Raw genomic sequence first — 19135 nt, 5'->3', positions numbered from 1 at the left:
TTTTTGGGGTAATGTAAAAAATCTAAATGTGGTTGCCTTTAAATTATTTTTAGCATTATGCTAAAGCTGCTTTATTTTCTTCAAACAGCACACTCTTGAAGCTCATATGATTTCACTATTTGTTTTTTGTTTTGTTTGTTTGTTTTCAGAGGACTATGTATATTGTATTAGTTCAATTTCTGCCATAAAACTCTATGCGCACACAGGTTGATAGGTCACTTAGGCCGTACTCACACTATGTACAGTTGGCTCGAACCGGGCCAAAGCACGCTTGTCCCCCCTCCCGTCTCCCTCAAAGGCCCTCACTTACACTACAATCGGGCCTGGGCACACTTACCTCATCGATGCTGCGCTGTTCAGTAAGCGCTCTCGCTCAGCACAGAGGAGATTTCCATAGTTATATCGTTTCAGTCGTTTGAGATGCGGTGACATGCAGTCAAATATTTCACCAAACAGTCCCTAGGGATGCGGTGACGCAGTCAGATATTTCGCCGGACAGATCCGCCACTTTTGGCACTCATAAACAATCATAAAGCCCTCGTGCTGCAGGAATGAGGAGGTCTGCTGAAGGTGCACAGCTGTTGTGCAGAGTTTGCATCTTTAATAATCTAGGGCAGTTTGCGTTCATTGAACAGTAAGAATGATTAATAAATCCATATGAAACAGTCCCTTAAAAGTCACGTCTCGCTTTCAGTTTGGGCTTTGGCACGTTTTGCACTCACACTACAAACGTACCGCGCCAAAGCCCAAGTGAACCGTGCTCAGGCCCACCTCTTCCAACCGGGCCAGGGCCGGCCAAGTGAACCGTGCCTGAGCCCGATTTAGCGCACTCACACTTCATAAACGATCCAGGAAACGGGCCTGGGCACGGTTCGGATAGCCAATAAGCTTGCTCCTCATCAGTATAAATGCTCTGCATTGTTTCGCACTGTTTAGCTGTGGCTGTGGTTTCAGAGATCCTCCTCCACCCTAGCTCCACCTGTGTTAGATCTGATACGGGGGTTACATATATTATGTTTGCAGCAGCAGTGTTATATTCTCAGACAGCATGTCTGTACTGTGTATATACTGGCAGTAGCAGGTCTCTGTATTTGCTCTGCCATAATAAACCAAGCAGCAGTGTAGCAGATCTATAGCACCAAGACCAAATACAATAATGTTGCCATATGCATATTTATTACCATACTAAATCACGAGAGTGTTCATGACAGAATGTCATTAATGCTGTTATCACATTTCGGCATCCTCTTTTTCACATTAAAATGAATTCCTGATCCTTTGCAATGTAGTTTTATTCGTAAATCACCCAGTATAAATACTTTTAATGTTCTAAAATATTTATCTAACAACAATCTATCTAACAAAAAAGACTATTGTGTATATAATACACATCTAAACCAGAGAAGTACAGTAGCCTACACCATGGTCTGAAGTGGACAAAATATTTAAATACCCATTTAAATGCCAGCTTTGAACAGGAATCGGTCTCTTGTTTACCTGTGATCCAATCGACCAAAACGTGTCTTATTACCAACTATAAACATGACCTGGGCTTGACATTAACACTTTTGATCACCAGCCACTTTGGCTAGTAGATTTCCAACATTACTAGCCACTCTGTATTTTCACTAGTCACATTTTTGTTGTTGGGAAAATATATTGTATATGCATGAATTTAACTTTGACACGCTAAAATTACTTGATTTAGATTTAGTGCTATGTCCACATGCCTCCTTATTCATTTCACTTCTTGTGTGTTGTGTATAGGCTTACTTAATGAGCATGAGCAAATGTGCCATGGTTTCATAGTGTCATATGACAATTAGTTTTTATTTCATATGAATTTTTCAGAGCTCAAAATGAAGGATTTACCAAATGTTTCTCTGACCACACCAAACATAAATAATTATTTATTTTACCAGATATTTTAAATGTAACAAAATAAGCAAAATATAGCTGTATGGTAATACTTTTTTATTTAATTAAACATTTCTTTAAAAAAACAATTGACATTTAAAAAATTAAATATTGTCATGTATTTGAAACACAGTAAAATGTCCTGGCTAAAGGTCCCAGATCACAAGTTAACTACACATAAATGTGGAGTTAATCTCCTATTAAAGCAATGTTATTGTAAAAAATATATATAATTAAACCATATTAATAAAAATAACTAAGCAAAAGAAAGCAGGTGAAAAACATACTGTGTGTGATAATTAAAGGATGATCACACGCACACGGTTAACGTTAGCCCAATAATCTGTTCACAGAATGATTAAAGTGAAAGCAACCGGTGCTGCTTACAAAAAGACAAATCTGGAGCTCTTAAAAACAGCAAGACTGTCGGGTGCATGAGCATAACTTTTTGTCTAGTCTATTTGAAAGAGAACCGATCACACCAGTTGCATTTTGTAGACATGGTTGCTTCAAGCAAGGAAACGGGAGCGCGCATGCCTTTCAAACAGTTCACATCACATCAACTGTTAGCGCGAGTGATCATTCTCTCATTTGGTCTTCACCTGCTTGCTTTTGCACGCGAGAACACAATTATTTCATTTGTCATGCTGTTTCTCGATTATAATATCACATTTGCATGGATATTAGGCCATCCTTATTGTCGAACCCTGCTTTTAAGAAAACCACAATTTAAAAATGATTTTCAACCAGCCAAAGTGACTAGTGAGAGTGTCTGTCTAGCCCACCACAGCTAAAATCTACCCGCATTTGGCAGGTGTTAATGTTGATGTCAAGGTGTAATGTTAAGGTGTTAATGTCAATGGTAATAATAAGGTGTTAATGTCAATGGTAATGACATCAGTCATGTTTACATCGCTGATTCCGTTCGTCTCATCGACATTCACCATTCACATAATCTCACATAAAAATCTGTTACATTTATAAAAGTGAACATTTTTCTAATCCTTTCTTACAGCCAGTTTTTTGCTTCATATTGACAACCGAGTGTGTTTAGTTGTGTGCATGAGATGTTTGTGTTTGCTGTAGCAGATGTTTGATCTGTAATACAGCATCATTATAGTCACATTATAGACAGACTGCAGTAGATGGACGCTTGAGTCTTTAATGTGACATCATTTCCTACACTGCTGTAGATCTCTAAAGCTTCTGGATTGGGACCTGGGGAAATAAAACATCTGCTTTACAGGTCTGCTGCTTTTCTGTCAAGTGTGTGTGCGTGCCTGTCTCTGTCTGTCTGTGTGTTTATCTGTCTGTCTGTTTTTGTGAGTGTGTGTGTGTTTGTCTGTCGGCTGTTTGTGTGAATGTGGGTGTCTGTGTATGTGTCTGCCTGCCTGTCTGTCTGTCTGTCTGTCTGTCTTTCTGTCTGTGTGTTTGATTATCTGTCTGCTGTTTGTATGTGTGTTATTATGTGCGTCTGTATGTCGATGTATGTGTCCGCCTGCCCTGTTTGTCTGTCTACGTTTGTGTCAGGGTTCTGCCACTCTGGTCTTGTAAATTCTTGTTTTGGTGGCAGAGTCCAGACACTAGTTCTGTCTTGTCCTGAATGTTGTGCTCGGCTTGAGTTTTCTCAGGTCCAGCACTCCTTTTCTGTCATTGTGTATCTCTGTATGAGTGCCCTCTTGAGCTTACACAGCCCGTGCGCACTCCCGCTTGATGCGGATGCGTGAGGTCTGGGCAGGCTTGGGACGTGTGCTCTTGTACTTGTGTTTGTTCTGTTGGCATCGCACTGTTTTATTCTCAGGGTCTCAGTCTGATTTGTTTTTGTTTCGGTTGCCGCTGAGATGAAACATGCACTTTGCAAATGTGTGAGCGCACATTAAGGTTTTTTCCATCTATCGTGTGCTTGTGTCTTGCGTCTGTTTGTGTTGGTGTTGTCTAAGCACATGGCTCGGTGTTTACATTGTGGCTGCATGCTTTTGTGGTGTGCTTTGTGAACATGCGGTTTATGAGTTCTCATTAGGTGCGTTCGACATGAAGCATGGCTGCAGCCAGTGATCAATGAGATTAGCTAGGTGCAGGTGGGGGCGGAGTTGAAAACGGAGCCGTCAGGCTGGACACGTCGGGGCTCAAAGTTTGCAGTCATGACCGATCACTTGGCTTAATCACTTATTTATTTATTGCAATAACAACAAAATATTTACATTACAAATAAAGCAGAATACAGTCTCTACAAACCATAGTTCATTTTTAAACTATAAGGGAATTATAAATTGAATTTAAGTAGCCTTTATAACAAACGCATGTGAAATATAAGAGAAAACGATAGGGCACGTAAAAGAAATAAATATCCACAAATACGATTATTTTGGATAATAAACGCATTTTTAAAAAAAGATTTTAATCCAAAAAAGATTGAACCAAAGGACCCAAATAAATGAGCTACACTTTAAATAGAAATTTCCCAGAAAGAGCTGGTACAGTAAAGTCACTTGTAACCTTTCTGCAAAAACGGCTTGACGGGAAATTAAATATTTTATAATCACATATTTTTATATTCAAAAAAATTATTTTGTAACTCAATTTATTAAGAAATCTTTATAGGGGTGTCAAGATCAATGAGGGTAATTATTTTATTACAAGTTTGTAAGACACATTTGAGTTAACATATAGGCTTTTTACTAAAATATATCATTTAAATAATTTATAAAGCCAAATACTGTAAATAGTCTGTATAGATGGAATAAACCTATCCAAGCAATCTAGTCTTTATAATCAAATTATTTAACAAAAGATGATACTGCAGTAAAATTTTTGTAGTCTTTTAATAAGCATGATGTGTACAAGATAGAGATGGTATAAAAAGTTAATTGTTTGTTTTGAAATTTGTGAGACAGAATTTGTCCAATAATAAACCCGAAACACACGTGGTTGTTGTCATGCGTGAACTCGGCCAATTGTGTAATATCCGTGTCGTCATCGCCGGTCCAGCAGTCGCTCTTCAGATGCTGCATTGGCTGAGTCTGCCGTTTCATCTTGGAGCGCTGTCGCGGTACTTTGATGCCACATGTGACAGTCACGTGGCGTCGGCGCAGTGTCAATCCGGACAAAATTTCTAACGGCGTGCATCGCTTTAAGACAGATTTCGATCGATCGAAGTCGAACGCACCTAATGGCTGCGTGTTTCAGTCTCGTTTTGTGTGAGCACATGGCTTGTGTTTCTTTGTGTCATGTGCTCTCCTGTCTATTGTCTAGTCCCTCCCTCCTTGTTAACTCATTATTAGTTTATCATGTTCACCTGTTTGTGTGTTAATTATTTCTGCTTATATTCTCCTTATGTCTGCTGTCCTGTTCCAGTTTGGTGTCGTATCATGCCTTATCCTGTTGTGTGTTCCAGCCATGATCCCTGCCAGCCTGCCCAGTCAAGTTTGTTAGTTGTTTTTGTTAATGTTTTCTCCCTCTGGGTAGTTTGATTTGCATTTTATTTTATTTCTATCATAAATAAACTCATTATGTTTCTGAAATCACTCCTTTTCCCACCTTCGAACGTGACAGGTTGTGTGTCTGTCTAATGTTTGATGTGTTTGTGTGTATGTGTGTGCATTGATCTGTCTGTCTGTGTTTGTCTGTCGGTATCTCCTGTTCATATCCGTGTGTGTGTGTCGGTGTATTTGTCTGTGTGTGTTTCTGTATGTCTCTGTCTGTCTGACAAACCAGCCCCTACTTAAGTAGGTGCCCCCAAAGGAAGCATGTACTGATTGCGTGATTGCATTCAAAATCCTTCTTTGGCATGTTGAGTTGCACCCTTGAGCTGCTCTCTGTCCCTCCAGCAGATGAGATGTTGACTCCGAGTCCCTCTTGAAGATGTTACGCCGAAGCTCATCTCTGGACGTTTGAGTTCGGCAGCAGCTGCTGCTTCTCAAGAGTGCAGAAATCCAGATGTCACTTCACAAAGTAAGATATGCGCTCAGATCAGTTTTATAGGTCAATCATTTTTATTGTGGCCTGCATTGTGCACAAAATTAGCTTCTCAGATTACTACAGCTATTACAAACATAGCAAAAATTGATTTCATTCATTTATTAATTTTTTTTTTTTATAGCTTAGTACCTTTATTCATCAGGGGTCGCCACAGCGGAATGAACCACCAACTTATCCAGCATATGTTACACAGGTGATGCCCTTCCAGCTACAACCCAGCATTGGGAAACATCCATACACACACATTCACTACAGACAATTTAGTTCTTCAATTTACCTATAGTGCATGTGTTTGGATTGTGGGGGAAACCGGAGAACATGCAAACTCCACACAGAAGTCCCAGCTGGCCTAGCTGGGGCTCAAACCAGTGACCTTCTTGCTTGTTCTTGCCCCTTACTTCAATCAAACTGACAAAAATATAAAGTTAAACTTTGTATGAATTAAAAAGTTTTGTTGAAACCTGGTTAACTAAAAACATTCGTTGTCTGGACTTTTTGCTACCATAAATGGTCATAATTTAACAGTTAAAAAAATTATAATTCGCATTCATTTTTTTACATTACTGCGGTCTTTTTTTAGTTTTTTTTTATTATCATTGGTCAGGTAAATTAGAGTTTATGTTACTTCAATGTTAATAAATAAGGTTTATTGCATTACCTTACTGTCATGTGTGTTACTATGATGGTGTTTAGTAGCATATGTAATGACACAGATGGCCTTTTATATATTTCTCTGCTTGTGAAAAAGTTGTGATGAGCAATGTTTCATCTTATGATTTCCTCATCAGAACTTGCGTTTGGTTGTTTTTGTATGTGTAACAATAATACATTGTTAGTACAGTAAGTTATTAGCACTGTATAAATGAATGAAACAGTATAGTACTTTATAAATTGTACTGTTTCTACTGTATTTCCTACCATCATTTTTAACTTATTATTTTACAGGTTTTTTTTTACATTATTCACACACATACACACACCTACAACACTACATACAGTGCTCGGCGTATATGAGTACATCCTTCACAAATCTCTCAATTAAATTTATATTTTTAATAGAAAGCTATAAAATATTATATTTGTGCATATGCATGTCACGATCACCAGCGATCTAACATCCAGAGATCACTTTCACACGAACTACACATCTGCGGGTTTATGGACTACAGATCCCAGTCATGCAACATACACACTCACCTGCTCCAAGTCACCATTGATTAGACTTTCGCAGCTGAAGCTGCTTTTGGACTGATTGCACAGACTATATGTACACCTCTCAAACAAACAGTTGTTGCTGAGTCTTGTTATCTGTTAAGTGACATTACAACGTGTTTTCCTTGCCTTCCGTGTTTTGAACCTTTGCTTTGTTTCTCTTACAGCATTGACACCACTCCCTTACTTCCTCACTTTGTGACATTGTTTTGAGTGAAACCGATAAAACGATAACCTTCCTTGTCTTCCTTCTCAACCAGCGTCACACCTACATTAATAAAGTACATTTTTCAGGATTTTAATCCTGTATTGTAATGAATTAATCATGGTGTAAATTTAACTATATTAAATAAATCTGGCTGAGACTGTGATTTAAAAGCCCAGTATAAACTTGAAGATCTTGCATCAAATCCCTTCTCTTTAAACCGTAATCTGAGCTATAATCTCCAAATTAATTTTCCAGCTCCACTGTACGTCAACAATTGTCATATTTGTGTGTATTTTGGTTTTGCACCTCAGGAGCCGACAGACTGTGTGTTCTCCTCTGGGTGTTTCATGTCTGTAAGTGAGAAGAGCAACCTAATGAAGATGAAGCCAAAAGCGTCTGGCTCAGCCCTCCTGGGTCCGAGCACTCATCACATTTACACTCACGCCCGAGTCAATGCAAGTAAGAATCTCAGCTTTATTCATTTGTTTATGGCCGACAAGATCTCATCCAACACGTCTGAGGTTCAGTCGGATTTTAGCTGTGAAGAGCGACTCTTTTTATTCTCCGGGGGAAGCAGACGATGAATCCTGCCATGTTCACAAGCACTCGTGTCCTTGAGGGCTCATCATTTCAGTAAAGTTTAATGAAGTCTTTACAGTCACCGAGAGTATAAGCTGTTGCTCGTCTGCTCCCAAGTTGAGATGGAAATATTATGTGGAGGATATTTGCTTTGTATTCGGCTGACAGGATTTTTTTCAGTATTAATGTGATGTTAGATAAGAGTATTAAATGGTATAAAACTGAAGAGAAATGTTTAGGCATCGCCTTTAAAGCCCCAGTGAGTGAAGCAATAGTTATGTGGAGAAACGAAATACTTTTTTATTGGAAGACTGCACACAATAAAAAAGATTAACACAGCCTTTAAATAAAACAATCACAAGGAATATCCAGTCTTTAAAAATCAAAGATTAAAATGTGCAAAACAAGTGTTTTTGCAAAAATGCTAAATTAAGCATATTAGTCTTTCTGTCAAGATGTTCTAAAGTGATTACAACACACAAAGCAATAAATAATACAACAAAATATTTTTTGCTGCTGGTTTTAATCTTATTTCATTATAAAATATGGATTTTACCTCTGTGCTTATGCAGTATATGTTTTACTGTGCTCTTCACCTTAAACCGTTAAACATAGTTTAATCTCAAGAGTTAACTTAAATTCCATAAAAATTCTAGGTGTTTTTCAATTTTTCAATGAAATTCAGACTCTTTTTTTTTCTCACTTTTTTTTGACTTTATAAAGATTTGATATCAGACTGATATGAAAATATATATTTATATGTGATGTAAGAATAAGTCTGTTAAGATAAAAGTTTTAATTCTTAAGATAAAATCCTAATGGGCCTAATAATATTCACCTTTACGGTTTATAATTTATTTTAAAATTTTTATTCCAGAGAAAGTAAAGGAGATAAGAACTTATTTAGAAGAAAAAAACTATGACTGTAGAAAAAATGCCCTTGCTCTGTTATGTAATTTAATCATTTAAATTACATCAGAGGGCTAGTAATTTTGTCCTTAACTGGTGAAATGGTGAAGAAATGACTAGCAGACAAAAACATAAACATTTTGTCGCGGCTCAGACAGAGTCCTGACTTAAATCCAATTGAGAATCTGTTGAGGGAGCCAAAAATCAGGGTGATGGCAAGGAGAGTCTCCAACCTGGAAGAGATGGAGCTCATCGCTAAAGATGAATGGGCAAAATTAGCAGGGGAGACATGCAAAAAGCTGGTCAGGAATTATAGAAAGCATTTGATTGCTGTAATAGCCAATAAAGGCTTTTCTATTAATTGTTGAGAAGAGAATGAATAATTTTGGACAGAAAACAACAAACAAATTTCAAAAGGGGGCTAATAATTCTGACTTCAACCATACATATACACACACAAAATTATTAGCCCCTTTAAGCATTTTTTTCTACAATGATGCCTCTTGTACATTGATTTTTTATCTTTTGGTAGAAACCTGTGTCATTTCCGGTAAAAAAAAAAGCTAATTGAATAGAAGTAACTTTAAGTCAGAATTTGCCAGGAGTATGAATAATTTCGGGCTTGACTGTATATAATCAATTTATTTGATCTTTTAAAATCAATTGCTGTCTATACAATGCACTGTAAGTGAAAAAATATATATATTATTGAGTCATTTGTCATTGACTAAATCTTACGTCAAATGGGTTTGTGCCAAGACCAGGCTGATGTCTTTGTAGTCTGACGCCTGTATTGCTCTGTTTCATCCTCTGACTGTTTTCTTGGTCTAACAGGTAAAAAATGTCCCTGGAAGGCACATGTAATCGTGCATTTCCCTTTTCACTTTACTGAGACAGCGCCGTAACCGCAGCCTGGTCTCATGAATGAATTGACATGAAATAAATATGGAAGCTTTTAAACTGCAATCTCTCTAAAAGGTCGTCGACTTTAAGATCGCATTACAGCTTGTGAAAAAGAGCCGCACTCTTTACAAAGCTCACACATAATAGTGGATTCATTATGGTGATTCCAGCGCTGGGGGAGATAATGAAGAACATGACACAGGTTTATCACTTGACAAGATGATAAAAGCTGCTGCGTAACCAGATCCGGGATGAAAATGGCCTCTCTTCATCAACCCACAAGTGTGTTTCTTCAGTTGTGGGTATTTTTAGACTTATACAGTGATTTCGTCTAAACCCAAAGTATATTTTGTGCATTCACTTACTGTAAATTACAACAGTACAGTGACGTGTTAAAATGCAGGTGACAGAGGTATCTAATGCTTAAAGGGGCTAATAATTCTTTTAATACTGCACTGTAAAAAATAAATGTTATTTTAAAGGTAATTGTCTGTATTGTTTTACAGAATATTCCAGCTTTTTCATTATACAGTGAAATACCTGTTGTTTTACAGATATGTTCTTTAATAAGACATTCTAACAATACATTTACAGCTATTGCTTGTGTTTTGGTATTACGTTATTTTTCTGCTTTTTAAAACAAATTAAATATAAAATAGCTGCTGTCTTAGTAAACTGAAAAGGGAAATGGACAATTACATGTCTCTTTGAAAGACGTTTTTTTTACCTCTTAGACCAAGAACAGCAATTCAGAGGATGAAATAGAGCAACGCAGAGATCAGACTACAAAAAAAGCAGACTCGTTTTGCTACAATCGATTTGACGTAAGGTTTTGTCAATGAAAATTGTCAATGAATTTTTTCACTTACAGTGTGTTGTAGTTAGTCATATAGTGCACAACAACTGATGCCACACACAATGTAAAAAATGTTCCACACAATTCCATCATGTTGTCCCCACACAAATGAAGTTAACTTAATTTTTACAAATTTAAGTGGATTAAACATAAAACAATTAAGTTGTCCCTCAAAAAAACTTAAGAATTGGGTTATTTCAACTAATTTTAAGTAGTTTGAACAAGCAGCTAAAGTCATGTTTGAGTGTACAATATAAGATAGTATCTGTTTATTAATAGATTTATTACAGTTATTTAAGTTTTTCAACAAACAAACAAGTTAAAAATTCAAGTATTCTAACAGTTTTCAGTCTGGAGTAAGAATGTTGTGGGAGATCTTCAATAAATCTTCTAAGCAAAATGGAGGCATATAGTTTATCTTCTTTTTTTTTGTTTGTTTGTTTGAGACAGTGCTACCATGTTCTTAATTTTAAGTTAATTATTTTACTAACACTTTTAAGTTAAAGTACCGGTTCCTGCTAGTAACTACTTATTTATTACCTGCCTAATAATAAAATATTGGCTGTTTATTAGTACTTACAAAGTATGATACTGTTATATCCCTAATCAATACCTAAACCTAACTATATGCTAACTAACTATACTAAAAAGAAAAACAAAATATTGAGCTAAAAATCCAAACCAGCCTCATTCTGATTGCATACCCCTATATATATTTCTAGAGAGCAAAATATGTCCCAGGAGCTACATTTTTTTAGCAGTTTATGTTTTTGCATATGCACCAGAGGCCGCTGTGTACGATATTTGAGATCTCAAATTTCTCTGGCGAGTCCATTCACGCTTGCTCTTCTCACGTAAATCCGCCAGAGGCCGCTGATGACTAACTCACTGACTGACTGACCAACTGACCAATCCCCTCCACCCACCATCTTCCCTAAACCTAACCAATTGTATTTTTAAAAACACCCATTGACCCACCCACCTACTTCTGTAATCTAACCGCAGAGTTTTGAAAAGCAGTCCAGAAAAAGTAAAGACCCCTGATTTTTACCATATTTACCGATTTTACCACATTCTCACTTTGTTATTTACTTGTTTATTTTATTTCTTGGCTTCTGTTTTTGTCTTACCTGCTTTTTGGAACCGGTGAACATCAGACTCGAATCCCATCGTTGCGGTTAACTCCACTCTGCATCTCAAGTCAGCCGACGTATGTGTCGAGCTACAGGACAAACTGGTAACACTGGGAAAGCAGTCCTGATGCAGGTAAGCGGTCAGCTAGTTTGCGAGAAAAGGAACAGTGTCATACCGCCCTGTAGCGTTCATTTAAAAAATGAAATGCAGCCATACCTAGCTGTGTCTACATAATTTGATCTAATTTTAATAATAATTTCGATCTTTAGAAACATATATAGGGCTACGTTTTCTGAATGAGCCTGTGTTACAAAAATCCAAGTCCATTGTTTATTAATACAGAGTTATAACTTAAACTATAGAATGACCATTATTTTGGTATCAGCATGCTTCATTTGTTGCTATTTTCTAGAATTGTAGTTTGACAGATTTGCTACTTTTCTTGATGCTACTACAGTTTTAAATTCCCCAACACTGTTAATAACCAATCAACGCAACAGCTAAAAATATTGTTGTTGATGTTCATTTGACATCCACACATTGATGCCTTTTTGACCATCAAAAAATGACAGAAAAACTATTACAATATAGGAAATATTGTATTCATCTGAAAGCAGGATTTTATTTGCCTCAAAAAACTTTAAAAATTATTTACAGGGCAGTCTGATCAATTTTTGATGTGTTTTTGATGCCAATTTCAGATGTCTATTTGATGTTGTTTTGACATCAAGATGATACATACATTAAAAACACATCAAAAATCAATTTAGGTTGTCCTGAAAAAAAAAATTACCAATTGCAATTGCAGATGCCAATTTGTTGTTTTGACATTAAGGTCAAATCAAATCAGGCCTTTATTTGTCCTATACAATTTCGTATAGTGAAATTAAACCCCCCTGACCATACATAAACATCACAATTTTCAAGGGAAGACGGGTCACAGGAGGTAGCATTTAGAAAGGGAATTAAGATACATCTGGAGAGTTAGGCTAAAAAAAAAAAAACTCTAACCTTGCTCTTGATTAAAGCAAAGTGAGAACAGGGTGAAAAAAACCAGCCCACTAGCATAAGCACACAGGTTGTAAAGTGATCTGAAATTGATTAGAATTTTTGGTTTGTTTTTGATGTAATTTTATGTCACTTAAATATTTTGACATCAAGTTGCTAGATAGATATAATGATATATATCCGTGGTAAATAAAACAGCTTTAAAAAAATTCAGATTGTGAAACTTAGCTTGTGGTGCAATTACAGTTTTTCTCAGTCGCTTTGGTGCATTTCTCACAACACTATTTACATTTGCACAACATTTAATGCATTTCTCAAAACAATTAGTGCAAACTGCAAAACCTAGCTGATAACCTGCAAAAGTGCATCACATGCTCCAAAATGGATAGTTCATTCTTCAAAAGCAAGTATTCATGTCAATCAAATTGTCAGTATCGTCAAAATGAAAAGTCCTGAAACCATTGTTTATGAACAAGATTGTCAAATGGCTTAGTCATGTTTTCATCATGACAGTTTACTCTGTACATTTTTTCAATGCAAAAAAAGTCAGATGTTGGTGACACTTCCTGAAAATGCTCAAGACAGCACTATAGACTATTTGCACAGCCATTTAATAACTACAGTAAAGTGAGACATCGCTGCATTTAGTGAGGTGTCTGAGTACAAGACACTGAATATGTATGTTTCACATTTTTACTGCATTTGCTCTTTGAAATCCTAATTTACTCGCTGCATTGTGAAAAGGAATAAACACACCCTTATTTACAACAAACATAAACTCCCTTTGGGTAGAGCTGTGCACAACTGTACACAATATTGCAGTACATATTGGAACTGAGCCTACAAAATACACAGGTCTGTAAATTATTCATCAAATTGTTCAATTTTAAAGACATTTTCAGGAAAATAAAGATTTAAATTTGTTTTATAAAATTAGTTTGACAGATTTTGACAAGTAGTTCACCATTTTTGTATGTAATGACTCAAGTAATGAAATGAGCACTATTAGTTTTATATAGAATGACTATTCAGCATTCACACGTTTAGTTCATTTTGATTGACATGACATAAGCAGATGATAATGTTCTAAACAGCAGAGAGTTGTATGAAAGCAATTGATGCTTGTCCAAAATCATTCACAATTTGTTGAAAAGAATGAGAAACTGCTACTAGGATGTGCACAAATGACTAATTGTTTTGAGAAATGCATTAACTGTTGTGCAAATGTAAATAGTGTAGTGAGAAATGCACCAAAGCGACTGAGAAAAACTGTAATGCACGACATAGGGTTTGTCATTTTTGGAAAATATGACGATTACTTTTTCATATTTTTAGTCTTTTCACACAAGTAAAACAATGAAATATATAGAAAAAAGTTGTCAAAAATTAACATAAACGGATTGAAAATGGACATAACTCTCAAAAAATTATATATTTTGAAATTGTAAGAAAAATAAACCCTCTTGGACATAAAAAGCGCCAATAACAGAGTGAGAATCAGTAAACAGACCTTTAGACAATACAGCGTGAGTGTAATGCAGCATCATTACCGCTAAAAGACCTTCATGAAATGTAATCACCTACTCTTGTGTAATTTACCAGCTGTTCAATTATGCATCCCTGCCTTTCTGATTGAGTCTGGCGGATCCAGCAAAAGCCTCTTTTAAGGAAAAGAGCCGCCGTGACCCAAAGATGCCATAAAAAGTGAAGTGCTTTCATAGAGGAAAATAGAGATGTCAGTACCCTGCGGTGAAATCAACGGTTAGCTCAATGTATTTTTCGACAAGTAGGGCCTCATTCATTTGACCAATTATTTCTTTTGTTCGTTTCACATGCCATTGTCTCGATGGAACCAACAGGAATGAAAGAAGTCAGACTTTAACCGTGCCAGTCGACTAGTTAGTGGACTGACTGCATCCATTTGGAGTTTGGAGGAGGATGGCGAGCCTGAAGAAACCTTCTGTCAGCTCTTGCTTAGGAGCTGAGAGAGATTTCCCTCAGAGACCGGCCGCATGAAATATTTATAAAGAGGAAGTAGACTGGATCGCAGACACTAAAGTGAGAATTAATTCTGAGGGCTGAAAAACTAGATCTCACTGAGGGCGGCTGGAACGCTTCACTTAGTGTCCGGAATAGGTGCTAGTGTTTTCTAAAAGACTAGACGTGAAATCTGCTCACGTTGACCTGTAAAAATCAAGGTTTGCTTTGAAAAAAACAAATAATTCAAGCCAAATGAACCAGCATGCTGGCTTCAAATGAATATGCTTGAGTTTTTACATGTATTGTTATATATTGTTTTTGGCTACAAAGTTTTTTACAAGGTGTCAAAACTTAACCATCTCATAGTTGGGAGGGAGGGAAGCAAAAAACTGCTATAAACTACCAAAGATGGCAACAATAGATCCCTGTGATGATGAGAGGTTCTGCAATGATTTAACAGTTTTGCTAAGTGAAGTTGTTCATAAACTAATTTCGAGAGGATCTTATGCTTGTGATTGACCACAGCTGGCCCTGCATAAGTTAACAATTGATTCACCAATCAGACGATTCCTAACTCACTATAAATATCCAAAGTTTCTAACCTCAGTATCTTCATCTTGAAGAATCCCCGCTTCCACCCCTACTTCTCTCTTTTTTTTCTAGATTGAGCAACATGGTGGCCTAGTGATTAGCATTGTTGCCTCACAGCAAGAACATTTCTGTGTGAAGTTTACATGTTTTCCCCGTGCTCACATGGGTTTCCCCATGTGCTATAAGTAAACTGACCTTGCCAAATTGGCACTATCGACGAGCTCTTAGCTCTCATTAACAAGTCGGGGGAGTTCATCGAAATCTACCTGAGCCTAAACTCCCTTCTTGCCCTGCTACTGGAGGGAGTCCAGGGCTCGAGGATTTTATAAACTCAGGGCTCTATCACAGGACAGGAGAATTTTTTTTTATAGAATTATCTGTTGCCTTAGACTTAGACACATGTCAGAGAATAAGGTTTATTAAGTCTGACCTCCCTGACTCGTCATCCCTCCTCTTAACTTCATTCAAAAAAATCTATCAGGAGGCTGATAGGTTATTTAAACTTTAGTTTTGTCGACTTGCAAAACTCACTGCGTGCCGTCACCTCAGCATAAAAGGCTGTTACGTCGGTTTCATAACGCATGAGCAGAGTGTGATCAGCAAGTACTTTTTTTCGGCAAGCATATCACAACTGGGACTCACACCGGGAGAAGAACAACGCGTCAGGGTCCTGCAGAAGCAGTGCATGAGGCACGCGGGTATGGTTTTCTGCGCAAATACAGAAATGCGTCAGCTTGCTTTAGATTAAACTACATTGCTTTCACCACCGTTGGTTCGGTTGCACATGAGAATAACGTCTTTATTCCGGGATTACCACCCTTAATAAATACACTTAAATCATATCTCAAGCATTTACTGGGGCACGTTCCCCAAAATTAGGTCTAGCAACGCCCTGGTCGCGAGTCACTGACATTGTTATTTTGGGGGTTGCAGGCTTAAAAGTTTGGGAACACCTGATCTCTTTAATTACAATAGGCATGCATTTCCAACGATTCTGAGCTGGATAAAAGTCACAGAAACCAGAAAAATATCAGCAAAAGAAGTTATGTGTCAAGGCATTTAGGCCGTACTCACACTAGGTACAGTTGCCTCGAACCGGGCCAAAGCACGCTTGTCCCCCCTCCCGTCTCCCCCGACGGCCCGAGCTCACACCATATCGGGCCTCGGCACGCTTACGTCATCGCTGCTGCGCTGTTCAGAAGCGCTCTCTATGGCAAGCCTTTTTAGCATTTAAATCTTTGTTCTGACTCCATAAATATATTTAGAGATATCTCTAATTATATTTTGACTAGTCATAATTATAATTCGACTAGTCAGAATAACAATTAGAGATATCTGCAATTGCAATTGTACTAGTACAAAATCAGATTGGAGATATCTGCAAATATATTATGACTAGTCGTATTCCTCCATTGACTTCCATTGAAAAATATTTGCAGATATCTCTAACTGAGTTTTGACTAGTCACAATTGTAATTAGAGATATCTCTAACTGAGTTTTTACTAGACATAATACATTTGGAGATGTCTTTAATTCGTCATATTTAGAGATATTTACAAATATATTTGAAGATATCTCTAATTAATTTACTAATAGTCGAATTACAGTTGTAGATATCTTGAATTGGATTTTTGACGAGTCAAAACTCAGTTAGAGATATCTGCAAATATTTTTCAATGGAAGTCAATGGAGGAATACGACTAGTCATAATATATTTGCAGATATCTCCAATCTGATTTCGTACTTGTACAATTGTAATTGCAGATATCTCTAATTGTCATTCTGACTAGTCGAATTATAATTATGACTAGTCAAAATATAATTATATCTCTAAATATATTTATGGATAGTCAGAACAAGGTTTAAATGCTAAAACGGCTTGCCATACGCTCTCACTCAGTAGCACAGTGGAGATTTCTCTAGTTATATCGTTTCAGTCGTTTGTTACGCAGTGACATGCAGTCAAATATTTCGCCAAACAGTCCTTAGGGATGTGGTGACACGCAGTCAGATATTTCACTGAACATATCCGCCACTTTTGGCGCTCATAAACAATCATAAAGCTCTCGTGCTGCAGGAATAAGGAGGTCTGCTGAAGGCGCGCAGCTGTCATGCTGTGAGGAGTTTGCGTCTTTAATAAACTACGGCAGTTTGCGATCACTGAACAGTAAGAATGATTAATAAATCCATATGAAACAGCCCCTTAAAGTCACGTCTCGCTTTCGGTTTCGGGCTTTGGCGCGTTTTGCGCTCACACACAAGCGTACCGCGCCAAAGCCCAAGTGTACCGCGCTCAGGCACACCTCTTCCAACCGGGCCAGGGCCGGCCAAGTGAACCGTGCTTGAGCCCGATTCAGCGCACTCACACTTCTCAAACGATCCGGGAAACGGTCCTGGGCACGGTACGGATGGCATAGTGTGAGTAGGCCCTTAATAAAGGGTTTTATTACAATCATTAGTTACATATAAAGTTGTAAGACGAGTGACTTTATAAAATATCCTGCATGTTTCTTCCAAAGGATTATTGAACTTGTGTAAAGGCTGTTCTTTTGTAGAAAGTGGGCATAGAACAGCAGCTCATTTGCATTTACAGAAGCACACATGAAAACAGTGTGTTTTTACTTCTGTTCACAAAAATTCTGCATATTAATTATGGAGACAGATAAGACTCAAAAGTAATTCATGCAAAAGACAGGATTTACACATGCGTAGCCAAATTCATGTGCATAAAACCAAATTCACGTGCGTAAAATATTTATTTATATTCACAAAAAAATTTTACATGCTCAAAATAAAAATACATTTTCATAAAATACGTTTCACAAATGCAAAACACCATTTGCAAATGTATAGGAGTGTACAAAAAGTTTACCTTGCAGCCAATCAGAGGAGAGCTGTAGTCAAGGACACCCACTCTGCGCTCTATTTGCGCAGACTGTTCCTCTCCAGCATGGCGAACGGAGAAAGCAGCAGTCGCAGTCATACTTTTTTTCATTGATTTATTTATTTGACCATAGCCTCACTCTTTTTATATATTATTTTGTCGCAGCTCTGCTCTTCTTATTTATTGTCTCGCAGCCCCATGAGTAAACTTTAGCCTGCAGGGTAATGATGAGGCAACCCAACGTGCTGACCGCTGGACCACAACGGCACTGTTAAAACTTATATGGCCGTAATAATACTTAATCCTCATCATTACCCTGCAGGCTAAAGTTTACTCATGGGGCTGCGAGACAATAAATAAGAAGAGCGGAGCTGTGACAAAATAATGTATAAAAAGAGTGAGGCTATGGTCAAATAAATAAATCAATGAAAAAAAGTGCGACTGCGACTGCTGCTTTCTCCGTTCGCCATGCTGGAGAGGAACAGTCTGCGCAAATAGAGCGCAGAGTGGGTGTCCTTGACTACAGCTCTCCTCTGATTGGCTGCAAGGTACGAGTTACCCTGTCTCTGGCAGGAAAGTCTCAAAAATACACACACACGTATCCAGGGGGAGTCGTACGTGAAAGAGGATTTGCACATTCTCATTCAGGATGAACTCGCAAGTTTTAAACATTCAAAACTTTTTGTACACTCCTATACATTTGCAAATGGTGTTTTGCATTTGTGAAACGTATTTTATGAAAATGTATTTTTATTTTGAGCATGTGAAATTTTTTTGTGAATATAAATAAATATTTTACGCACGTGAATTTGGTTTTATGCACGTGAATTTGGCTACGCATGTGTAAATCGTGTCTTTTGCGTGAATTACTTTTGAGTCTTATCTGTCTCCATATTAATGCTCTGTGAGGTATTTTGAGCTCAAACTTCACAGACACATTCTGGAGATACCTGAGAGTTAAATTACATCTCGGTT

The 19135-nt window shown here is 37.3% G+C and overlaps 1 protein-coding gene and 1 long non-coding RNA gene across 10 annotated transcripts in view; both read left to right on the top strand.

Moving 5' to 3' along the window:
• LOC147835390 (uncharacterized) overlaps positions 1-19135 on the top strand; it is a 136239-nt gene that overhangs the window by 94512 nt on the left and 22592 nt on the right. The window contains exons 3-6 of one of the 9 annotated variants that reach the window (XR_015499823.1): positions 5745-5868; positions 6017-6088; positions 7627-7774; positions 11720-12328. The exons of 2 other annotated variants lie outside the window; for them this stretch is intronic. Coding sequence is in view for 2 of the 7 variants with exons in the window: in XM_087268403.1 (XP_087124529.1) it covers positions 6054-6088 (35 nt within the window). In the remaining 5 variants the exon portion in view is untranslated. Of the gene's footprint in view, positions 1-5744; positions 5869-6016; positions 6089-7626; positions 11208-11719; positions 12329-19135 lie in introns of those variants that run through there. 6 more of the 9 variants (XR_015499824.1, XR_015499822.1, XR_015499825.1 and 3 more) reach the window with 6 other exon arrangements.
• LOC147835391 (uncharacterized) lies at positions 11773-18571 on the top strand. Its single transcript, XR_015499874.1, has 3 exons — positions 11773-16330; positions 17703-17951; positions 18374-18571. It is a non-coding gene; the product is annotated as an uncharacterized LOC147835391 (long non-coding RNA).

The sequence above is a fragment of the Danio rerio genome, chromosome 9 (assembly GCF_052040795.2).
Source record: "Danio rerio strain M-AB ecotype USA chromosome 9, GRCz13ab, whole genome shotgun sequence".
In the NCBI taxonomy this organism is placed as follows: domain Eukaryota; kingdom Metazoa; phylum Chordata; class Actinopteri; order Cypriniformes; family Danionidae; genus Danio; species Danio rerio.
The sequence above is the reverse complement of the archived record's forward strand: the minus strand, read 5'-3'. Positions and strand labels throughout refer to the sequence as shown.